Source organism: Chroicocephalus ridibundus, chromosome 2 (genome assembly GCF_963924245.1).
Source record: "Chroicocephalus ridibundus chromosome 2, bChrRid1.1, whole genome shotgun sequence".
Taxonomy (NCBI): domain Eukaryota; kingdom Metazoa; phylum Chordata; class Aves; order Charadriiformes; family Laridae; genus Chroicocephalus; species Chroicocephalus ridibundus.
The window spans coordinates 7,587,422-7,612,750 of record NC_086285.1 but is presented as its reverse complement, the minus strand read 5'-3'; the positions used below and the strand labels follow the sequence as shown (position 1 = coordinate 7,612,750).

The following is a 25,329-nucleotide window of genomic DNA, read 5'->3' as shown; positions in this document are numbered from 1 at the left end:
GCATGGGACAAGGAGCTGTATTAACAAGAAATGGCCCAAAAAGCTTTGGGAAGGCTCGGAGCAAGAGAGGGGGTTGGGGGCTCCCATGGATGGGGGGGTGCTCCTGAGAAGAAGTTTGTCCGGAGCTCGGGGGGGGGGGGGAGGGGGGGGCGAGAGGAGGAACAAAAGGCAATGGCTTCCCTCAAAGCCAGCCCCCAGCTCGGCGGCACAAGCCTCTGCGTCCCCTCGCCGGGAGGAACCAGCCTGAGAAGCCGGGGAAGAAACGCGGCTTCCCGCCGCGGGGCCGGTGCCCCCGGGGGGTGCCCTGAGGCGGCGGGGCCGTCGGGCGGCCTGAGGGGGCGAAACGTGCGGCTGGAAGCGCTGCCTCCCCCCGAGGAGAAGCCCGGGGACTCCGCTGAGGGGGTGGTGAGAGCGTTGTCGGGTTGTTTTGGTCGCAGCGCGGTTATTAAAGGGTGCCCAGCCGGGAAAGACCCTCCGGCCCCTCAACTCTTCCCCCCTCACCGCCGGGTGACTGAAAGGAGGTAAGGGGCGGCTTCAGCCCTGGGGAGGCGGGGGGTGGGGGAATGCCTCTTTTCCCCTGAAAAGGGGGTTTGCTGCCGGGGGAGGCCGTCCCGGAGAGGCAGAGCCGCCGGGCACCTCCTGGGAGGACGAGGCGGGGAGCGGTAGCCCCAAGGAAGCAGCGCGGGCGGGGGGAGGGAGCGGCTGCCCGCCCCGGGGAGAGGGGCTGCCGCGCTTAGAAGCGGCTCTGCCATGGAGGGGGAGGTAACGGAGGGAGGGCTGGCGCTGGGGGTGGGGAACCGCCCCGAGGTGGCCTGAGGGGGGCACGGCGGGGGCGGAGGGGAGCCCTTCCCGCCTCCCCGCAGGGCGGCGGCGGGGGGGATCCCACGTTCGGCCCGGCGCCGGCTCCGGCCCCTCCGGCGGGAGGAGGTTCCCTCCGCCCGGAGGGTAACTGCGGGATCGTTCCGCCGGAGACGAGCCCGGGGCCGTGTCCGAGTAAGTGTCGAGGGCGGAGATGCCGGTGGGGCCGTGTGGGGGGGATGGCGGCAGCCGGGGGCCGCTGAGGTGATCCCGCGGCGGCCGGGAGAGGGGGCAGGCGGCCCTCGGGGCGGTGGGGGCCGCCTGAGGCCGGGATTCCCTCGCTCGGAGGCGTCGCCTCCTCAGCGTGCCCCAAGTCAGCCTTGAAATTGCTTGAAAAGAATCGGTGTGCCGGCAGCCTCAGAGCAGGGCACCAGGTAGCGGTTCCGCCGCCATCCAGGCTGGGTCCCCTCCGAGGGGCTGGACGTACCTCTGTGCCCATGGAGGAGGCGCACCAGTGGGGTTGAAGGGCCAACTTACAACGGTGGGGCTTTGGTTCCTGCGGAGAAAGGGGCACTCAATGGCTTCAGCACACCCTGACTGGGAAAGTGATGTATCCACGGGGGAGATAAAGTGATTTGACGTGCCCTCCTCTTCCTCCTTTTTGTCCCTCTGCAGCTGTCCGGACCACCCCGATGATTTTTCGGAGTTGAGGTAATGGCTGAGGTTGGTCGGTGGGAGTCAGCTGGAGGCCCAGAGCACAGTCTGCGGGTTGCGCAGTGCCCATGATCTGACCCGCAGCCTCTGCCTTGTCTGGGACCGGCGGGATGGGGAACAGTGGCTCAGCAGTGAAGGTCTGTACAGATCACCAAGGAGGCATCAACTGGCTGAGCCTGAGCCCGGACGGGCAGCGCCTGCTCACGGGTAGCGAGGATGGCACTGCGCGGCTCTGGAGCACTGCCGACAGCCAGTGCCATGGCCACTTCCAAGGTACAGTAGCTCCTTTTCGCCTAGTTTTTGAGCCATGGCACAGGCCACACATCATGTTCTGGTCTCTTTCAGTCCCCGAAGTCTGCTGGGCAGCCAAAATAATGCTTATTTTGTTTTGTGTTTTTTTTGAGTATTGGTTACAGTAATGTTAAGCAGAAGCTGTTCCACCCAGAGCAGGTTACCAGTGCTACTGAATGCATGGATCCTTTTATCTCAGGCTGTGGAACTTAGCAGTTGTTTAACTTATGTCTCGTTCTGGAAGTCCTCTGTTTTACACCCTGATGAAATCTGGACTTTTTGTTTTTCTCTTTCTCTCTCTCTTTTCTTTTTTTTTTTTTTTTCCTTTTAATCATTTCATTTTTCAGACAATTTTTATTTAGAACCTCTTGACCCAGAAGTCTGGAAAGAAACCTTACTAAATAGGCTAATTTTTTCTCCACATTTGACGCACAGAAATGTTAATTGCTAGGCTTTCTCATTGTAAATTGTTTTTGCATTTTAAACAAAATTTATTACCCTTAGACTAGCATCTCAATAATTAAAAGGCAAAGAAAAACTCTGTAGGAAGTACAGTCATGCAGGAGTCAGATGTGGACTAAAGATATTTGTATTGTCACTCACTTATGTTCTTTTTTTCTCAATACAGAAAAAAATGCTCTTAAATTTAGAATTTCTAATCCCTTTTTCTTCCAAAGAAGAAATTACATTGCTGTGATTTTTTCTTTTTGGAGATGTTTGTTTGCTTGCTTGCTTGTTTTTAGCTATGGAGTATTGTCTTTTTTCCCCACATCCTGCCATGGTTCTAACTCCTGGAAAACTCACTGCCTTCGCTTTGGGCTTAGAAATCCCTGTAAACAACCAGTTAGCTTTTAACTAGAAAGAGAAATACATTGGATGATGTTCAGAATCTGGCCTATGTACTCCTAGTGTTTGGGGTGAACCCTAAAGAAGGCTGTCTAGATAGTTTGTGAACAGTCAGTCGAGTCAGATAACTGTGTTTTATATTTACGTACACACAGAGTTCTTGTGTAAATTTGTATCATTCAAGCTATAATTGCTGATAAACCTGTATCTCTAACACAGCTTCAAGCTTCCACGGCGGCATAACCAACAGACTTTTGTGTAGGCTGCTTTTGACTACACCAGCACCAGACCTTGTCTGCCCCAGGGGGTTTTGGCATCCTTTGTGTGGCTTGAGTGTTATTGATGGTTAAAATCTAACTGACAGACTTTGGCGCAGTAACCAAGATCTTTTTTGGTCTTCCCAGAGCAGAATTACATGAGAAAAATGCTGCTGGTTGAAACCTGTCCCATTTAAGCTGCTTTGCAAAAATTTTACATGAAAATGTGAGGATGGGTATAGTTTTTGCCTGTAGTCCTGCTGATCTGTTTCATTTTTGACATCTGGTGAATTTGCTTAAGAGGAAACAAGATGCATGTTTATAACGTGGATTCTGGTTCGCTTTTGAACTACAACAAGGCTTTTGAACTACAGGAGCTGTAGTAAAATCTGTTTCTTGCAGTCAGTGAAACAAAGTGTTTTACTAGGCAGTCTGCTTTCCCTCAGTTTTTTTTACCATCTCTTTATTCTACAACATGATTCCGTTTTTCTAATATCTTTGTCCATCTCTCTCTCTTTAATTGTGTTTGTCCTTCTTATATTTTTTTCTTTTCTCCTCAAAGAATAGTGTTATTTAAATCACAGTACGGCCCACGAGCTTCAACTAATGTCTGTGACTCTTTCGTAGTAGTTACTTAAGAGGAAACAGTTCGGATCTTGAAAGCTTACAGTCTAAATAATTAAAACAAAAGAGTGCAAGATAAAACTATCCCAACAATTAGATAGTTGACAACAATTTCACACAAGAGATCTTGGAAAAATCTGGGACTCGAATCCTAAGGTGATTTTTAAATGCGGTGGATTTAACAATACAATAGAAAAATGACACATCTTGCTAAGCAACAACAAAATCTTAAGGTCGTAATGTTGACTCCTTTTTGCTAGTATTACCCTGTTTTTCAGCATGAAATTTTTAGAGTAGCGGTTGTTTCTATTTTTATTGTTATCTGTAGAATCTCAACATACTCTGAATAGTGAATAAATAATTGTTCTCTTATTCTTTCTTTCTGTGTCATTTCCTTAAAGGTATGCTGATATTTTGAAAATTGTGGGATTTATTTATGTTATTAGTCATAATGGGAAAAGTATTGGTTGACCTGTTACCCAGATAGGTGTTTTTGTTTGTGTTTCATTCTGCTTGGACAATGAAACTAAACTTGCTGGTGAGTTTCATGTCGTTTCGTTTTCTCATAGTTTCGTGCTTTAATTTAGGGCTGGTTTTGTCCTGACAATCAATGGGCTGGGTCAAAATGCAGCCTCTTTTTTCTGACTTCAGAAGAAGGAAGCAAAAGCATTTCTTTATTAAAAAATAAGCCAGTTTTTTACTGGTTTTAAACTTCATTAGTCTGAGATTTATTATACTGATACTAATTTAGCTCATGTTTTTATAATACTGTTCAGTCTGCTCGATTGGTAGAACTGTACTGTTTTCCACTTAATTTGTGTATCAATGGAGTTTTCTGCTGTTAATTAAAAATGTTATGTTTTATACAGATCCTTAAATGCGAAGAACGTGGTGGTGCATTTAAAACTAGAGCTTCGGTCCACTTGTTTGTTGTATTTTTCTTTTAGTTAAGGTGAAGAGCTCAAGTAGTCTGTCCTGCTTGCATGCACAGTGATTTAATTTATTTCCTTTGTTATTCCTAGGACATGAAAGTTACATCACCTTTTGCCACTTGGAAAATGAGGCTGCCTTCACATGTAGCGCAGATCATACCATTCGAAAGTGGGATGTGATGACAGGTCAGTGCCTGGCCATTTACCGAGGACACACATCAATTGTGAACAGGTTGGTTCCGTGGAGTTCTTCCCTTGTGTTCCTGTAATCTATTATTGTATATATTGTCATTTTCCTGCAGTTCTCTGTTACTACACTAATAAAATGGGTTGTGTAAACCTTTGAGTTCATGCTACACATGTTCTGTGCTGTAATGATTAGTTTTCCTAGCAACAGTGCTGACACATCCATAGGCAGCAGATAGGAGAGAAATGAAAGGCACACAGCAGGGGAGTTGAATCCAGGGCTAGGAATGAAATTCCAGAAGAAATTATTCAATTGATAACAGATGCTTCTGATAAATAGATTTAAAAACATCACGTCAAGCCTTTGTGTCAGTAAGAGGGATAAAGTCAGGACTTTTTCTGGAATTACTATTCCTGTTTGTGCAAATGAAGTTTAATATTAAACTGATTATGCGTGACTGATTGGCCCGTCAATTTAAAATGCCTCTTTAATAGTTGGGCTGGATTTAATTAATGATAAAGAGAACAGTCAAACACTGGTATCCTTTTGTTACTTTTTTTTTGGTGGGTGGGTTTTTTTATTCCTTACTAAACTCAAAACACATATGATGTGTAGCTAGATTCTGTAAATAGTTACAAAGGCTGGCTCTGTCTGTATTTTGGCACTGGCCTGATTTTTGCTTGAATCAGTAAATGGGAAATGTGTTCCCTATTCATATGACTTTATTGCCAGTTTGAAAGGTTCCAGAGGGCCAAACTCAGCTGACAAAGAAGACAGGTTATGATGTTCCCCATCTCTGGTTTGTAAATACAAACTGTAGAGATTTTTCTGTTGTTATATGTTTGTGCAGCTACTAGTTATTATTTTGGAGGCCCAGTAAGTTGAATTCTTGAGCTGTAATCTCTGATTCACTCTTCAGTTATGTAGTAAGTGTGGTGCTTTTGCTCTATGTCTTATGAGATCCTGGGCTAAGAGAAATTAGGTGTGTATTTTCTTGCCCTGCACACTCTCTATTTGATGATGGAAAGATGATTATCTTTGCATACTGCCAGTTACAGTTCAGGTTCCTGGATTTTTGGTTTTTAATTGTATTTTAATTCCAAGATATTTTCACAGGTCGGTTTATAGATAATTATTTGTAAAGAAATACTGATAAATAATTATCAAAAATGAGTTCCTTAAAAAAAAACCACCACAAACTCTTAGTTAGCACGTGTAAGTTATGAAAAGTACATAATAATGATGCTGGAAAAGATTTTAGAAAAACACAAATGCCCAAAGTTACAATGCTATAGTGCTAAAATGTCTGCATTGATATTCCTGAATAAGAGGTCTCAATCCTAAAAGCAGAAACAGGGAAGTGTTTGCTGTTTGTGGATTTTTTATTTTTTTATTTAAAAAAAACCCAACAAAAAAGTTGATAAACAATGTCTCTTAGACAGGGATGCTGAATCAGGGTTCTATACGTTGTGTTCATGCTACTGTTTCTAACTTCAGTGTACTTGGCATTGAAATTGTGACCAAAAAATAGTTAAGTAAAAATAATGATACCGTTCATATATGCAAACTTTATTTTTTGCAGGATCCTGGTTGCCAAAGACTATCTCTTTAGTGGCTCCTATGACAGGACGGCCCGTTGTTGGAGTGTGGACAAGGAGAAACAAATCCAGGAATTCCGGGGCCATCGGAACTGTGTCCTGACTCTAGCTCACTATTCCTCCAGGGATGTTCTTGAAGAAGAGGAGGAGGAAGAGGAAGAGGAGGAGAAAGTGAGCAGAGACCTCCTAGTGACAGGTAGCACAGACTGCACTGTTAAGGTCTGGTGGGTGTCCAGTGGGCGCTGTTACCAGACTCTGCTGGGACACACTGGGGCTGTCTTATGCCTTATACTTGACGCACCAAACAGGGAGCTGTTTTCTGGCAGCACAGATTATACCATTCGAACGTGGAATATTGTCACTGGTGAGCAGCTGAAAGTGTTCAAAGAGCATCAAGGATCAGTAATTTGCCTAGAGGTAAGAACAGAGGTTTCTTCAAGAGCCGTTCAAAGGGGGTATCCATATCCTAACTCATGTGGGTCTGCACTGTCTTTTCATTCATAAAGAAGCTCTTCTGAGACAGGTTATAAATGGTAAGCTTAAGCATTCATCTAATAACAAAATAATAGTGCTCTGTGGTCTTGAGTGCTCTAAAACCGTTTCTGGTATCCTGTTGGCTTCTAGTGGCTATTCTGGTCTAGCTTCTAGCTCAGTTATCTATTTAAATCCTCTTAGGTCTTGAAACTGATGAGCAGCATGGCTGGAAGGACTGTTCTTCTGAGTAGAATTGCGTACATAGGATCACCAGACTTGGAAGAAAAATAACTTGAGCTGTTGATTGTGCAAGTAAACAGAGAGAGGGTCAGATATCTGGTTTACTCTGCTTTTTAAGTTACCTTAACAAAAAATAAATCGCCATAACCAAAACACCACCAAAACCCAACTCAAAATTGTGGGGCAAAAGATAATAGGAAAGCATAAAGCTGAAAAAAATCCTGCTTTAAAACCCCCACAGACATAATTAGAAAAAAGAAAGGGAGAAAGAGATGGCCAAGATGAGAGAATGGGCAAGGGAAAGAAAAGAGAAGTAGAGCATGGGGGAGGGAAATCAGGAAATGATGAAGGGGGTGTGTGGGGGGGAAATTAATGTGACCTGAAGGACTATATTGTGGTTTTCTATTCGCAGTACTTTTCTGGTGAATGCTGCCAGGTTTGTTAATGTTGCAGAGGAGAGAACGAGGTTAGGCAGATGAAGGCAAAGGGGAACTATTGCACAAGTACTTGTCCTGTACACTCCATTGTCCACTAGAAAATGCTAATGGTACATTTAAAGAAGGTAAATGATGGTCTGTAACTTAGCTTCAGGTCAGCTAACCTTAAATGTTTTTAAATGTGTGTGTCTGACTGAAGTTAATGACAATAGTTTTTCTCACTACCTTCCGTGTTTGTCATCCTTAAGTGCTTTTCCTTTACAAAGGCTGCAGTATGTATTTTTAATAGATGTTTGATAAATAAATGTTGCCTTTGTTTCTAAAGAAGGTAGTCACTGCTGACGCTAGCAGACTAAAAACCCGGTAGTACTGAAGGAATTCTATTTTCCTTCAGTTTTAGAGAGGAAGAAAAACCACACAAAATCATGTTGCCCTGCAGTAATGTTTGTCTTGCTCGGGTAAATTCTCAGTGTTAAAGCTTGTTTTTATGATATTGTGGTAATGTATTTTGAGAATGCTTAAGTAAATCTGTTGCTGTTCTTAGTGTCACGCTATGTTTTGCTGTTTAATTGTAACCCTTCTCCAAGGCACAGATTGGCAACAGCAGAGCTTGCTTTAATTTAATTGGGTTCTTGCTAAAACTGTTACACAAAACTGGCTTGACCCTCTCCCAGAAGCCTGGGAAATTCAATTACACTCTTTGAATGCTCAAGAATGAGCAATGCTTCTCCGCTTGTGAGCACAGAGTTAAACAATGGTTTTAAACAAACAGAACTTCTTGTAGGGGAGAAGAAAAGCAAAACCAATACATCTATTTGGAAAACCTGAACAATTCAAAGTACACAAGACTACTGCTGCCAAGACTGGGCTGGCAACAGTCCTGGCCAAATCCTCTTCTAGCTGTGAGTAACTGGTAGCCTCTCATTTCTCTCATCCCCAGTTATGTCTGAGGCTAGAAGAGTCCAGCTGAGGTACATACTGTCCCCACAGAGAGCATTTAGTACGTAGGCCTCTCAAACTTATCCCAGCTTAAGCAGTCGCTATACTGCTGTTGAATAGCTTTAGGCTGTCGATCTTTCCTAATTCCTCCCTCTTCCTTACTGGGTTCAACACTAGCCCTTCTGTTCCACTTGGCTGCCTCTCAGCACAGCCCACATGGTATTTTCATTCTTTTAGGAAGGGGTCAATCACCAGAATCCATACAAAGATGTTACAACAGAAGAGAAACTTCCTGAATAGAGGTGTTTGGTTTTGGGTTTTTTTTTATATTTTTGTTTTCTTCTCAAAAAGCTCTTAGAGCCTTTTTTGCCTGGGGCTTCTAAGTGACAGTGTTGCAATCTGTGGCAGGGAGTTGGGATAGTATTTGAAAAAACCATGGGTCAGGACGGACTTGGAGGTAGTTGTGGGTTGCTCACAGTAGCCAGCAGACAGTTTTAATTGTTGAGAATAGTTAATTTTCTTCAGGGCAGAAGCGAGCTCTAATTACACCAGATTTTCACTCCCCTGTCCTGGAGGAGCTGAGTTGGTAACAGCAATTAAATGTAGTTACCTGTTCCCTGGGTGGTGTAATGCTTGTGTGAGAATAAAGGGAAAAAATAAAGACTTATTTTCATTTTATTTATTCAAGTAAAGATCCCTAAGGGAGGGTGACCTTTCAAAAAGTTTGAGAAATGCTTAGTGTGATCTCTCATCCTGGACACAGATCAGGAAAAATTTGGATATTGAGACCATATTTTCCCCAACTTTAAAAAGTACTGCTATTAACGGGAATGCCCCAGGATGTTCTAAACGGCTGCAAATTAGGTCTCGACTGTTCCAGTTGTCTCCCATTACTTTCCAGTAAATACTAATAGAGTTGCTGTAGCAGTGAATGGAAATTCCTGGAGCTTCTTGAAGGAGCGTTTCTGGGTAGATATCCATAAAGCACACCCACGTTTTCCACCTTGCTTCCTGCAGTGCTGGCGTGTGAAAAGCTACAGGTGATGCCACAGGCACGTTCAGATTTTGAATATTCCTCAGTTGCTCTGAGATATTTTAGGTGTTGTTGCCAGCTAGCATAAGTTAGAGCAGCCTGAAAGCAACTCTTAATTTAGCATGGCAGAACGGAAAACACTGGTGAACGTTTAGCTTTCCCTTTTCCACCATCCTTGGTGGTCCTGGGCAGTGGAGTGAAGAGGGTGAGCTGCTCAGATATTCCCTGGGGCTTGCCCTGCTGTCTCGGCAGCAGTCTGTTGAAGGTGATTTACCAGCTGAACTGACTGCATGTGCTTTACTGTCAAAGTAGTTCTGCTGCAGGTACCAGCTTATTCTAATGCCACTCTTCGTGTCCTTCCACTGTCTAAATTAGACTGACAAAAGTTTTGCCCCGAGACTTTATCTGCAGTGGGAATTGTGTCATGGTAGGTGCTTTGGCAGCCTTGACTACTTCACTCTCATAGTCAGGCAAGGTAACTAGCAGTGGAGCAGCCAGAACTCTTCACTCTTTCTCCTGCAGTGCATTGATAGCTTGGCAGGCAAGGGACAGCAGCTGTTTTGAGTGCTCCCTCTTCATATAGGAGCCAGTGATGAGATTTTATAGGAAGTGATGGGGAAAGGCAGGGGTGGGCTGAGTATAGTTATGCAGCTCATGCAAGTTCTTCCACTTAAAACTTTCAAGCCTGGCTAAAGCCCAGTATTTGCAATTAATAATCAAACATGCATTTTCATTAACGTGACTGCCTGCGAGAGGCTGAATAACCCTGACTTAAATATTTACTTGCGTGTTTTTTTTTCTAAATGTCTCCAAAGTAGCTTTGCAGACTGTTCACAAGGATTGCTTTGTCCTTTGCTGATTGTTCTGCCTCTGAGTATTTATCAAAATTGTGCTGCCAAAAGCTGGCAGAGAGAAATGCTCCAGCTTGGAATTTAGCTTGGATCCTATAGCAAACATTCTTCCAAGAAAACTCCATTCTTGCAAAAGGAGTTTTAAATGAACATGAGTGGGCAAGGACTTGCTTCTTGTTTTCCTGCAAAAGATCCTTTGTTTGGAGCATTCCCTTTAGTTGCCTTTTAAATCTGAGTAGAAGAAAAGAATGCTTTGAACAAAGCCATTGCCTCGGCTCTGTTTATATGCTTAACTGTTGTGATCATGGGGACAGATTTTTTTTTCTTGTCACACCAATTAAATTAAGTGCACATATTTTTTGTAATTTGTGTTTGTATTTGTTGCATAATTCATCAGAGGATGAAGATGTGAATTAGAGGAATATGAACAACACCTGTAGAAAAGAAACATGTTTCTAGGACCATTACTTTGCACTGCAGTAAAGAAGTTGAAAAATGTTCTCTAACAGCCAGACCAGAGAGCTCATTCTAGATGGATTCTCAGGAAAAAAAACAATTTCTTGCCCACAGGGAGTTTGTTAGCATGTTAAAATGAATGTGGTTTGAATGGGATCCTGAAAGTCTAACTCGGCTGAAGGCTTACATAGTTGTAACTTGAGATTGGTCCAAGTTGGTGATTTTTAACTTAGAAGTGGCTGTGAACAGAAGACCCAGCTGGCAGATTGTAGGAATACTGAGCCCCATGTGAAGGGTAAGAAGGCAACGGGAAATGTGGTTCCTGATGTGAACTCATCATGAATTTCCTGGGAGCCAGGCTGAGCGCAGTGACCTTCAGGAAAAAATGTATGTCCAAATCTGTTTGCAGAGCCAATAGCCTTTCCTTGGATGAGGGTTAAATTGTTTTTTATAGCAAAGGTTAATTGGGAGAGCAAAATCCACTCCTATAAGGTTGAAATACCTGCTGAACAGCTCTTTTGCAGATATTTTTGGCATTCATACAGGTGGAAATTTTCTTAAGCTGCTACATATATTCAGTTCAGCCAGGCTTGTGGAGCGATAGGGTTGTGACTGTCTTGAGACACCAACCCTAGATGTGAGTTTGTTTTTATTGTTTTTTTTGGTTTTTTTGTTTTTAATTCAAACTGTAGTGTGTCTAGGCGCTACAATCAAGGTCAGGGTTGCATAAAGCTGTCATTTTTTAATAGGGAAAGCTGTAACTACTCCAGTGTTTTCAACCTGTATTTTGCTATTGCTGTTACTTTGCTACTCACAAGCAAAGTCTGAACTTTGTCATGGAATGGTGCATCTATGGTACTTTGGCCTGAGGATTAAGACATTGCTCCGTTCATGTGTCTCAGTGTTTCATTTCATTTTTAATTCTTTTGAAGCTACTTGGCTTTGAAATGTCCACTCAGCTCGTTAGTGTCTGAGCTGCAAATTTGTTCTGTGTTGTCTGCTCTGCTGCAGGTGTCCTTGCCTTGCCATGCTTTTTCTTGTCAGGAGCTTTGTTGGGCAGTTAGCCGAAGTGAAGAAAGAGTTCAAAAGCCAGCCAAGGAAAATACAGCTCTGAAAATATCACCGCTTCTCCAGGCATTTGCAGATTAGAATATGTAACTGTTTCTACTGATCATTTTTAAACCAAGAGTTGACAGACTTGGGTATATCTGGAAAAATCTATTGAGTGAAATTTTACATTTTTCCTTCTAAATCATAAGAAAATTAGATTCTTTAATAAGAATAGGACTGGGACCTAGGGAATTGGGTATGGCTTTGAAGACTTTAGGCTAGAAAAGCCCAGTAGTTATGGACCTGGGGACCTAACCCACAAGTATTTGCTGAAAATAACTGTGCCTGGATGCCCATATGTAAAAATGGGTGCCAGTCTTGGCTGTGGGGAGGCTTAGCTCCCACCGAAGCTGCAGCTTGATCTCACGTTGTGGTGAAGAAGTCAGTATACTTTGTCCAGCTCCTGAGAGGGGACTGGTATGCTGAGCTGAACATGTCAGTGGGGATATTTAACCCAAGGAACAGCACCTGTGGACATGTTCATTCAGGAATATGACAAGGAGGAGGGCAATGTACTATTTTGCCCAGTAGTCTAACAACTGGTGGATCTGGGTTAAATGGCCTCTGTGGGTCAGGAGATTGGAACCCATTCGGAGAGTCCCATAACTGCTGGACAGGAGAAGCCAAGCTGGTGTAAGGAGGTTAGCAAGAGTCCTAGAGGGAGAGCCAGCAGAAGGTGACCTAACTGGAAATCAGTGCTTTAGGCACCTGGCTGGAAGTCAGCAGGGGAACTGTGTTACATTCCTCTTTCTTGGGCTGTTTAGATAGTTTTCAATACGGTCATGACTTAAGAAAAAGGATTACAGGAGCCAAGGATCCGTACTGCTGGCTGACCCTAGGACCTCCACTGCTTCCACAGCAAAGGTGGCTTGTGCCCAGCCAGCATGAGGGCATTTGCACAGTGTGTCCAACCTAGCTGAGTTAGAGCCAAGGCTGCTGTGTCTGCACTGGGGGATAGCCACACCTTTTGAATGCAAACTCTGAAAGAAGGCTCTTGAGTAAAAATACCACTTTGGCGTGGGTCAGGTTGGAATGGTACCTCTGTCTTGCACTTCTCAGACAGAATCCCATCTGTTTTCATATCCTCTCTCGACCAGTTTCAGGGATGCTGTGCACTGTTGCTTCCTGTGTGTTGCAGAAAGGGACGATTGCAGCCTGGATCAGCCTCCCAAATCGGGGCTGCACTCTGGCATTTAGGCAGTCAAAAGTTAGGATGCTATAAATTTCAAGTCCTTTCTTGGACGGACTCCGGTTGCATTATATCATGGTTTCCCATCTGTGAAGTAGGGAAAGTATTTATTTTATATTACATAGAGTGTGGGGCCTGCTTATAAGGTGCTTTGACTAGGGGAACAGTGTGTGATGATTATGATTATTTTGATTAAATATAGATATCTGAAGTGTTGTACCTTAGTCTGGAGTTGTAAACTAGACCTGTCTTTAGTCAAGTGAAGAAGGGAGTCATCTCACCGAAACTGGTGTAGATGGCTACAACTGAGAAGTCCGTCCTTGTCAGGGGGAAGAAAATGAGTTTTAAGATGTGATCTGCTTCAGGATGAGATGAATCGTGCCCTAGACTGCAGTGACTGTAAGAAGACTTATCTTAGCTGTAGATATCTGCATCAATTAAATGAGATGATGCCTGATCACTAAAGGTAGATCTGATTTGCAGCTTCAGCCTGAGCTGATGGCTCTTGATGGCTTTCTCCACTAACACCTATTTTGTGCTCTGTGTTTTAAAAATGCCATGGAAATGAGAGGCTGTGTGACAGTCAGAGCCTGCACAGGGTTTTGCTGTTGGCTGTGCTGCAGGCTTAGTCTGTGACATCTGATAGACTGTTTAACCTGTTAGTATTTCTGTTTCCATGCATGGCTGAGAATCCTTTGCTACTGTGCTCACCTGCTTAAACTGGTGAGGGGGAGGAAGGTGCCTAAAAGTCTATCATGCAGCAGCCTGGGTAGCACAGAGGCCTTGAATTTACTGAAGGTGGTTGGTGCGTCAGCCAGCTTTCCAGATCTCTGACTGGGCATTGGAAGCTTTTATGGCTCTTATGATCCTGGTGCCTTAAATTACCTGTGTAAACCCACACCATTTAACACATTTTTATATCTAGAAAATTAGTAAATGTAGGCAAGTTGCAGCTTTTCTGTTTCACTTCAGCATTTATACACCCACCTAAATGTAGAAATGAAGCAGTGTAAGGTAATGTACCATTAAGGCAGAGTGGCCCTATGTGCAGGAGTCTGTAACTTAGTGTTTTCTCTTGTTCAGTGGGTGGGTTGATGCTGCTACCGAGATGTCTGAAAAAGAAATGCAATGACTTGGCCAAGAGCCGTGCAGCAGGATCTCAGCTCAAAGCAGCCTCTTCCATTTAGCAGGTGCAACGTGACAGTGCTCTTCATGCCTTTTCATGTTGGGCCTGGAAATTAAAAGTCAGATTAACTGTATAGCTCTCAGTTTTTGTTAGTGCTGCTGGTCATTCCTTCTCTTTCCTCATTGAGGTGTAGTTTTAATGCCATTGCTGAAACAGCTTAAAAGTAATAGGATGTGACATTTCAAAGTACTGCTGGCTTTTAATAGTGGTATGTGTTTAGCTATGAAAACTGTCCCGTGGGCCAAGTTCCGCTGGTAGGAAGCGTGGCATGCACTGCTCCAACTGGGCTGGTGGGACCTGCAGCCAGTGATCATCTTCGTCTGCCTGCGTTACAGTTCTTACATGTGTTAGCATCGTCTCGTCACTGTAGTGCTTTGTATCTTAAAAACCTTAAAAACCTTTTGTTTCATGTTCTTGTAGCACAGCGCAAATGTTCTTTTGCGCAGAGCTCACTGCAGTTGGTTTCCTGGAGATACATGAGAAGTGTAAAGGGTTAGTGCTCTGCTGGTCGCTTGAGCCTTCTGATCTGTGTGTTTAGAGAGGAAGCACAGTATTATTAGTCCTTATGCTAATTTTGTTTCTTTGTGGGGGGTCAGGGTTCTCCCTCCTGTCTCTCCATCCTTTTGATACAGAGATTACTGCAAGTCTATGAAAGCAAACTTGGATGTTCAGGCAAACTGAAGCCTGTGGATTGCTGTGAGAGCGTACGATGACTGGCTGCCTTCATTACACTGACTTCAGATGGCAGGTCTTGGGCCAGTGCTCTGCTTGGAGCATTATGCCATCCGAGCTGTACGTAATGATGGCTGTTAAAAGCTTTCGTTTGACGCATATAGAATGCAAGGCTTTTCTTTGCTCTGTGGAGGGTTTCCTTGCTGAGCTGCCAGGCCTTGCATAGTTTGTTTCTGTGTACTGGCTAGTTTTATAGTCTTGCACAGGCCAGTTATATTCTCTCTGTCTCAGTTTCCCATTTGCAATCCTTCCCTTCGCCATTCTCTGTTGTATCTGTGTGGAATAAAACCAACCTCCACCACCTGTGATTTCACACAGTGTGCAGGATAACTAGCATAACGAGGCACTTTTCTTTGGGATTTATAGGCAGAGTTGCTCTAACACACAGCAGAAGACACTCCGGTTGAAGATGTTTAGAAACCTGTGTAAGGATAGTTAATTATTTGATAACACAGTCTAAAAAGACTTGTGGAAATGCAGATACAAAACAGTTTCAAGGAAGAGTTAGCGTTTCCAAATATTGCCCTTGTGCAGAGCGAACATATTAAGCCCTGGTTTATGTTGCATAGGATTTTATTTTTAATTTACTCTTTTTTGTTACTCGAAATTGTTCTGAAGGTTTTTTGTAATTAAAATTTACAATCTGATGAGAGTTCTTGTCAAATATGCTTTTCAGAAACTACACTGCAGGGTCTTTTTTGAGGCTGTATTAATGTAACTAATTATGGAAGTAGGGTTAGCATTGTTAAGCTCACTAAAATCCTGCCTGCTTGCACCAGCAGATGGGCTAAGTTTTTCATCTTCTGAAATGTGGGAGCTGTTTTTAAGGCCCAGAGGTCAATGGGAGAGGTGATCATGACGAATACAAGGTTGGTTTTGCTCACCATCCCTCTGTTTCAAGGTGTAGCTGTTGCTCTTTGTAACAGGCTGTTGAGTTGGAAACCGTGACTTTGTATGAGTCACTTCAGTGCAGTTCTCTCATGAATGTGCCTGAGAGACTATTGCTGATGTTTTTTTCTCTTCCCTTCAGCTAGTGAATCGGCATTTGTATTCAGGAAGCGCGGACAGGACAGTGAAGTGCTGGTTAGTAGACACTGGGGAGCGAATCCAAACGTACAAGGCTCACAAACACAGCGTTAGCACTTTGAAATACCACGCTGGGATCTGTAAGTTGCCTTTCCTATGTTCAGCAATCCCTTGCCTCCTTTTTGATGTTTGATCAAAGATTGTTAATAGACAATACTATAATTTTGAAGGCTTGCAAAATTGTCGCTTCTCTCAACTCCAGCATGTTTATGTTCAGTATCAAACTTCACTGCGCTAATCCATGTGGGAAGCTTAGATCTTCCCTACATTTTCCACCTCCCTCTTCTGGCAAATGCAGAGGCAGTTCCTTTATTTCTGTTACCAAGGGAAGTGGCTTAAATCCTGAGCTGTCTGTGGGTTGTTTGTATAGTCGTGGTTTAACCTTGCTAGTCTGATGTCTGTCAGTCTGCTTCTGCTGCATACTCGGGGACAGCAAGTGCTGCTGCTGGATATGCAGCCCTGTGCCGGCCTCTGCTGCCTTGTAGGTACTGTGTAATGGAGCGTCCTAGAGCAGAATCACATCTCAGACGCTCACTGCTGCTTCCTAACAGTTAGGCTTCCTGTTCACACTCTGACCATCTCCTAGACTAGACTCATTTTCCACAAGTTTTCCCTTTATCTGTCCTCTTTCTTGTATTTGTTCCCCAGACAACCTTTCTGCAGTAGCTAAGCGTTGCTTGCCTTACTAGTGCTTGGGACTCAGTTCCCCTACTTTCAGTACTCCTGTTAATATCTTTATGGTACTGTCTGTTGTTGATGTATCTGTATATTTTGACTGTGAAACCTCCCTTTTTTAAATCATTCTCTTGTCTGGTTTTCCTTCTGCACGTCATCTGTGCGTTTCTGGGTTTAGGTTACAAGACCGTGCCTCTCTTTATCAGCCTAAACCTCTCTATGTGTCATCCTGGTCTTATTCTGCCACTGATGTTAGACGTGGTGTGCCTTAATTTGCTTCCTAAAAAAGTACTTCTCTCCTTCAGGGTAACCGGGATGGCAATGCCTGTCTTAAGATAATCTAGAAATTTGCAGTGCTTTTCTGATTTTGATTTCTATGCTTCAGCTATGAAACAAACAGGTAACACCAAATGAATGGTTGCTGGTTGGGCCTTGATATCTCTTTTGGCAGAGAAATGGTGAGAAATGGCTGACAAATGCAAGATGGCACACATTAGAAGAGAGTCCTACCTGCACAGGCAGATTACAGTTTAATGGCAGTTGTCTAGCACCATGCTAGACGTGGCTGACTGATTACGTTTATAACCCAGTAACTGAATTGATTTGTTAATTATGTTTCGAAATTTAACGTGTAACCAAGCCCATAGGTAGATTTTAATTTTAATTGGGAAGCCTTTTTTTGGTTTTCTTTTCAGGATTAGACCTACAGCACTACTTTTCTCCATTAAAATATTTAATCATAATTTATGGTTAACTTCAGCTCTCCTCACCTATACTGCAGAAATAACCCACTGTCCTCTACCTGCAGGTTATAATTTCTGCTTATTTCAGCTTTTGCAGTTCGTGTAGAAAGCTGAAATGGAAGGGGAAAGGGTCTGAGCTTACGCTGCACCCTGAAATTGTTACTGCTCAAAGATGTAGGCAGGTAGGGCAGGGGAAATGAACCAGAAATTTTAATTGAGGTTGAACACTGGCAAACAAAACACTGATTATTTTTTGTGCGTATGTGTGTTTTCCCCCTTTTAATTATAAAGATACAAACCAAAACATTGAATTCATCAAGACTGCCCAAAGGCTACCCAAAGGATGACTGTGCTAAGCTCATGTTGGCCTGATGCAGTGAGGAATCTTCGTGTCTGGGTGGGATGTGGAGAGACTGTCTCTCCCTCATTAATGAGACCTCCAGAGCTGCATTTTTTCAGTGTTGATCCTGCTTTTCTTGCAACCGGTGTAGACTTGACCAGACTCTCTAAAACAATCATAAAGAAAACTTAAAGTTTTGTTATTTGATGCCACCCCCATCAGCTCTGCATTTTTCTCTCTTTCCCCCTCATCCTGCCACCTTGTCCCTGCCGTACACATACATTATTTTTCCATAACACTCCTTTTTTTTTTTTTTCTTAAAATGCAGGCAATATTTCTGCATTTAGTCAGACCTGTGAAGAACATCCTGATAGTGTGATGGAAGTGTTCACAGAGTTATTTAAGATCTTGTTTTAAATCAAACGCAAAAATACTAGAAGTGTCACACAGGGAGAATCGAATTGCTCCACTTGAAGGGTAGAAAAAATTTAACGGGGAAAATATTAGGGACTTGTTTGAATAGAATTTAGACACCTTTTAATTCTTGAAAGATGAAATTTCCCCTTAAAAATTAATTTATATACTATGATTGCTTGCATTATTGTAACACATTGATTGTGTATTTGCACGGTATCTAATAGTTGTTTTTTTCAATTAGAATTACAAAGACATGTTTACTGGATACCAAATGTTGGAGCTAGTGTAGCTTAAAATTCTAGCCGTTCACCTGGGACAGATCAGCATTGTGTGTTCGTTCTCTGTCTGTTAATAATGCGGAGAAAATACTTCAATATAAATGAAGCTTGTCATGGTTTGTTGCATTTGCACCAGCACAGGAACATGGAAATAATCTTGTCTGAGAAGTGGTAACTTTCTGCTAGAAGATCTTCAGTCTCTTGCTTGCTATCTGATCCGTACCCAAAGGCTCGTTGCCCCAAAGAGTTTACAGTCTAAATAAGAAAACATAATAGAAGAATGAGAGGAAAAATATACGTGTGTTTCCAAAATGGCTTTGTAGTGTACAGGGAGTCCAGACACATCTGAGATCTAAACTTTAAATCATCAGAATGTGTTTCTGGTGGCGTTCCTCAGTCTAGTTGTGTAATTAGTAGCATGGGGAATATTAAAGCTGGTTCTCAGTCTAATTTACTTAATGATATTATTTTGGTGATTTCTCTCCTACAATATGTGCGTAGTCATTTAAAATTTAATGCCGTTTATATATTTTCATGTTGCAAAAACTCCAAGGGAACATTTAAAGCCTGTTCTCCCTCCCAAGGGTCTATGAAATTTAAGTAAAAAATAAAATTGAATTGTTGATTTATTTTTTTGTTTGTTTCACAGGTGCTATGTAAGTGCATAGATTTAAGTGTTAAATCTGGGTTAGATCAACAGCTCTCCTTTGAGACACAGAGGTGCAAAGAGACTTCATAAATCTAGAGTGACAGTTCAAAAGACATAAAGGATGTCTGTCAAAAGCAAAATCATGACAGCGATATTGCTAAAGTAAACTGACAGCTGCATAGTGAAAACAGCTCTTAATTGGTTCCTACTCTCTGCCTGTGTGTAATAGTATTAAGCGATTTCCATTCACTGGAGAAAAAAATAATGTACCTTGTTCCCTGCTTTACATCGTTACTACTCATTTGCAGAATGGGACGCAATGCTTTTTCAGGATTTTGTTGGTAATTGAATTTATAGTGGCCCATATAAAATGACATTGATTTTTCTGCATCCGGATGTTTCTTGAAGGTGTACCCAGCCTCCTGCTGTTTAATTTGAAGTTGAATAGCTGATGGCAGTAGGTAGCCTGTTCTCTCGTCTGTTGTTGTGTAGTCCTGAATTTACTGCGGTGGTAATTTCTTCACCTCCCTTTAGGAATCCAGTGCCTGAATTCTCCCAAACAATAAGGTATCTATTGTCTTCAGGCACTTTAGTTTTGTAAAAATCTTCCCATGGTGGTGGCTTTTGCAAAGACATGAAATGCAGGGACCGGTGAATATATTGCTTTTTGCAGTTCTAAAATATTTATCTCTAGATAAACTTGAGGAGTTTGGGTTAAGTGAAGGAAAGTGAGTGTTTACGAAGACAGTTTGTAACCCTTAAAGCACACAACTGTGCTCCTTTTGTGCATATTACTAAGTATAAAATCTAAATATTCAACACTGCCTTACAGTTTCTGGATGCAGAACTTCTGGGGTTCTGATGTGAAGATCCGAAGTGTTGAGGAATTGTTCTTTGAACATGTTAAGATACCCTAAGGAAACCTTATGAACAGTGAAAATCTCTGGTCATGCTGAGTTTACTATTAAAAAAAAAAAAAAAAAACAAACAAACAAACAAAAAAAAAACCAGCCCCACTCTTGTAGCACAGGTACAACGGACCACGTAGAATACAAGAGTTAAAGCCAAAACCCTCCAACAGTTCAGTGCCGTACTGAAAGACAGATTATAGCCTGGGTGTTGAATCACTTAAAGGCTCTACTGCTTGCAAAGATCCTAAGCTACAGGATTTAGCTGAAGAAATCCACCACACCGAAAGAATTTATAAAGCTGCTTCGTAAAGCTGCCTACACATGCCACTCACCTCTGAGGACAGAAGGTTTAACTGCGGTATTTCAACAGAGACGGCCCCACCTACTGATAGTAAGCTTTTATAGAAAAAGGGGGGAAAAAACACGGCATGTTTTAATGAAGCTAAGGGCAAATTCCTGTCATTAGTATGGGTAGCGCAGGTCCTGTGGTTTGCAGCTTCGCTGTACAGATGCTTTCGCTGCATGATGCTGCAGCAGAAGTGATGAAGGTACTGTAGTACTGAGTGGAAACCCGGAAATAGCTATGGTAAAACAAATGGAAGGCTTAGTGGAAATCCTTAAAACCAGACTTGAGATAAATTGCCTGCTTAGAACTATTGAGGCATGTTTAGGCAAGGAAGTACACGTAGAAGAGAAGAGCAAAAATAGATGTTTGAAGTGTGTGTGGAGTGAAGTGCTGGTGTACGCAGGAACTTCAGGCTTAAGACAGTTCAGCATCTAGAAAAATACAAATGAAAACAAGCGTGCTGGGGTCAGGGAAATGTAAATGATCTGAACCTGCTAAAACTGAGAAGAGAATCAAGCCTAAAAATGATACACCGTGCTCCTTTGTGAACTAGTTATAGGTACATTTTTGAACTCGCATGAACTGACCTTACGTGGCTGCTGACATCTGGCCCTGCGCTGTGTTGTGTGGTTGCGTTGCAGTGTTCACAGGAAGCGGTGATGCCTGCGCAAGAGCTTTCAATTCCAAGAGTGGTGTCCTGCAGAAGATCTTCCGAGGACACAAGTTCATCATCAACTGCATTCAGGTCAGGAATGGGTTTCTTTGCTGGGATTTCTTGCTTCTGATTGCTCCCTCATTTGTTTTGTGGGAATTGCTGTGGCTAGCTGTTCTGTGTGTCTTGGGTTGGACGTTGTTCTAGGGTAAGATGAAAAGTAACAGGCTTGAATTTTCCTTTTGTAATTTTAGACAAACTCGATAATATAAATAAGGATAAATAAAACCACAGAATGAGACCCCAGAGACAGTTCTATGTCTGTGATTGGAGGTTTTTCAGGTCAGGTCAGACAAGCAACCATAAGAAATGAAGCAAATGTAACTGATCCTGTGCAGGGGCAGGGAATGGACTTCGGGACTTCCGTTACTCTGATGATAAGTGTTTGCAGTGCTCTAGGCGGAAAAGAAGTTTCTGCCTTATCCGAGCAGAATAATATATAGCATTATACCCCTAACCCGCCGGGGGTGGCATCCCTCAACAATCTCGCAGCTGCTTGCCATTTTTTCTGATCCTAGTGAAGAGCTAGTGGTGCTGCCCTGTATGTAAACGTTTATAGCACCATCAGGATCTAGTTTTCTGAAGGTGTAAAGATGACAAAGAAGCTCTGTATTCACGTCTGACCCACATCCTACCAGACAAATGGAAGAGTCTCTGACACTGGCTTAAAAATTTTCTAAAAGTTAATTAAGTCCCTGAAAAGTTGCTTGCATGTTGTCTAGGTTAAAAGGGGAAGAATTCCTAATCCCTGGTGTCAATGCAAAGACCAGGATCATGCAAGGAATCCTGGGGGGAAGGTTTGAATCCTTGGATGCTTTTTGTATTTAAGAATCTGCGTCTTCCTGCATCAGGATCTCAGTAAAAGCTGTATGCAGGATAAGGATTTTGATTAAGAACGTGAGACACTGTAAGTATTTCTGGCAGAACAGTTGAAAGAAAAAAGAGCGGAGATAGATAAAACTCCTATTGGAGTTGATCACAAGTGTACGGAGTTGTAAATGTGGTTGTCTTTTGTATATTTTTCTGAACTGGCAAGTGTCTAGTTGGTCTTCAACTGTGAACTCTTGGTATTGAGCAATTGGTTATGTGGCAGACGGTCACCTGGATGTATTTGGGTGATAATTGATGTAATCACTCTGGGCAGCCCTAAGTATTGACAAGATCAAATTTTGGCTTTGTATTTTTTTTTGTAATTTCATTTCTAAGGACACAGGGCAAAAAATCCTGGGAGGGCAGAGGACTGAAGTGGTGACACGAATATGATTTTAGGTATATTAATGAGGGATGGGGTAGCTGTGGTTCTGTGGTGCTTCACGCCGCTGTAAGCCAGACTGCCGGGGGACGCTCGCTATCACGGCCCGTCTCTGGAGACTGCGAGCGCTGGTGGTGGACAGACTGGCGCGGGAAGAGGAAGATGATCAGGACTGAAGGCTGTCTTCTAGGGCAGGGGGAGGATGGTTGGAAACATTACCAACAGCAGCAAATGTTTCATGAAGGAAATGAAACTACAGGAGGGAATCAAGCTTAAATTAGGGCAGGTTTTGAAGAAAACAAATTTTGAAGGAGGAATCGTACCTATAACTTACTGCAAAGGAAGAAGTGAGAAGGAAAGCATTCCTGAACACCCCCCCCCACCCACTGATGCTGATTTTGGTGCCTCCTTAAGCTTCATCTTCAAAACCAACCGTCTGAAAACAGCACAGAAATTCCCAGCTACAGCCTACTCTGACATTGAGTTTCGTTCCCCATTGCTTTTCTAGTGGGTTTAGGTTATAAATAACTCTTGCTGTTTATATTTTATGGCTCTGTGAAGTGGCTGAGAAATGAGTTCTGACTTGGTAATGTCTCATCCCACTTCAGCAGCTTTTGTGATAATTTATACCGGCTCTTGCAGTGAGCTATCAGGCCTTAAGTGTTAGGATCAAGCTGTGTTCGCTCTGATGTTTGACAGTTGGATTGTGCCGATTCCGAGCTGTACGGTTTGGAATTAAGTGTGACCCTGTTGTTCCAGATCCACAATGAGTTGCTCTACACAGCTTCCCACGACGGCACGCTAAGGATTTGGGACATCCGGGGAATATGCAAGAGAAACAAGCGGCGTTTGAAGAAGGAGAGGTCTGCCCAGGGCAGGAGCTCTCAGAAGGGAAGTCTGTCTCGTCTCTTCAACAATAAAGTCGGCTGTATGGTACAGCAAGAAAATGGGGAACACGAGACCGTTGAATTAATGTGACCATCCAGAACAGACTTTCCATCAGTGACCAAAGCTGAACCTCTTGTTTTCTGCACCACTGTGTCCATGTAAACCAGAACTTGGAAAGAGATGGGAAATGGCTTTGCTTGAACCTCTTTTTCAGGAGCCGGGATTCTCTGTGACTGTCAGATGGACTCAAGTCAGATCTTGTCCCTGCAGATGACGCTCAGCTGAGCAGTGCTGGGGTCAGGAGGGACTGCAGCGTGCTTCAGGTGATGTACCTCTCTGTGTGTAATTAAGAACTTACAACTGCTTATTTTCATTTCCCGCTGGCACAGAGGCATTGCACCCTCCTGCCTGTCTAGTACCCAACGAGAAATGTTTTCTGCTGTTGCCTGCTCACGTGCCCCCTGTGTGGCTGAATGTAGAAATGAAAGGCACCCTGCAGTACGTACGACTACGAATTCAGTTTTCACAGCTGACCTTCGAGTCAGTTTTTCTTTTTTTTTTGCTCATGAGCCCAACTAATGCAGGATGGTATGGCTCAGCAGAAGGAGTTTAAAGCAGACTGGACACTTCTCTGGGAAGTTGGGAGTAGTAGGACAGAAATTTAATTATTTTTTTTTAAACAAAACATAAGCTAGAGAACAATCTAAACCTCAGACCTTTTGTACCAAGGTCAGCTGTTGGCCAAGGCACAGCAGTTGTCCTCCTCCCAACGGCCTAGCGGGTTCTTTTTTTACCTTTTACGATCTCACACTTCAGCAAAGGAAGCAGCAAGGGCTTCGCGTGCCTTTTGTCTCCACACTGCCAGGGCTGTGTGCCTCCAGCCACCTGCTTACCCCCAGGCACGGTTCCCCACATGGGAGGCTCCCACGGGGCTCCTCTGAAGGGCCTGGTCTCAGCGCAGCAGGAGTCAGAAGCTGTTCTCTGGGCAACCTGGCCCATGGCTTGACTGTCCTCATGGGGAAAGGCTTTCCTTATATCCACTGGGAATGTCAAATTGCATTTTTTTTTTTTCAGGGGAGAGGAGAGCAAAATGGGAAGATTTATCGGGTGCTCTAGATTTGTTCTCCTTCCTCCTTAGGAGGCTGCGTCTGCCCTTGGTTTGCGAGGTCGTTAGTTGCATGGGATAAGCAGTGAAACTCCAGAGAAGTTCTCCTGGTCTTTTTCCAGGTTCATCCCCCTCTGATAACCACTGAGCCATGAATAAACAAGGGTTCTTATATTTTTCTATTTGCAGATATAACTCTTTGTAGAACCAGTATGAAACTATCTAACCACATGTTTTTATTTTTATGGCTTTATTTATTCTGTACTGCAGCAAGACAAAAATGCTGTAATCCTTTTTTTAGAATGGACTAATAAACATGTGGCATCTACAGACAAGTGACTGGCGAGGTTGTATTTTCTTCTCATTTAGAAGGGATGTGGCTGGCTGGGGATGCACAGCGGTTAAGAATGGATGGAATATGGAAAAAAGTTACATACTTTTGGAAACATTTCTTGCCTTTCCCTCAGGGCTGGGGCTGGAGTGGGGCATGCTGTGGAGCTGTCCTGCCTCCCACCGGGCACCTGCCTCCTGGAGCTCAGTTTCCCTACTCAGGGGAGGGAGTGACCAGCCACAAACCAAAGCCCAGTCTTGAGGGAGAGCCTGGAGGATGATGAGCCACGTGCGCTGGCTCAGCCCTCACAGTGACCATAACATTGCCAGCTCTGTCCTTGCTGCTACGTACCTGCCTGCCTCTCCTGCTGAGCAGCTTTGTTAGCTCTTACCTGGCAGGAAACAGCATTTATTATGTTAAATGCCTACCAAGAGAGATTAATTTGGGAGGTCATCTGCATAGGATAGATTTAATTCTACCGTAACGTCTCTGTTCCAGCATCATCGCTCAGTACTGGCCCTGTGGGAAATGTTTATGAGCTGGTGGCTCATGGTTGCTGGGGCGATGGCCTGCTCCGCAGCTAATTTTATTTGTATTTTGCTTATGAGGTCAATGCTAAGCAGGAGGCCTTCAGGAGGATGGAGCTGTACAGATGGTCTGGGCTATACTTTTTTGTTTAAAACTTTAGCCACACTATGTTAG

General features: G+C 43.3%; 1 protein-coding gene across 4 annotated transcripts; it reads left to right on the top strand.

Moving 5' to 3' along the window:
- The first annotated feature begins 246 nt into the window (after positions 1-246).
- Positions 247-24,598, top strand: WDR86 (WD repeat domain 86). 4 transcript variants are annotated; one of them, XM_063324360.1, is made up of 7 exons: positions 247-521; positions 1,474-1,785; positions 4,553-4,694; positions 6,232-6,664; positions 15,925-16,060; positions 20,981-21,084; positions 23,063-24,598. In XM_063324360.1, the coding sequence occupies exons 2-7, from the start codon at positions 1,623-1,625 to the stop codon at positions 23,279-23,281; spliced, it is 1,197 nt and encodes a 398-aa protein (XP_063180430.1). In that variant the 5' UTR covers positions 247-521; positions 1,474-1,622; the 3' UTR covers positions 23,282-24,598. The 4 variants fall into 4 exon arrangements, with proteins under 4 accessions (XP_063180430.1, XP_063180432.1, XP_063180429.1 ...); XM_063324362.1 differs by lacking the exon at positions 247-521 and adding an exon at positions 721-762; XM_063324359.1 differs by lacking the exon at positions 247-521 and adding an exon at positions 826-993.
- The last annotated feature ends 731 nt before the right edge of the window (positions 24,599-25,329 follow it).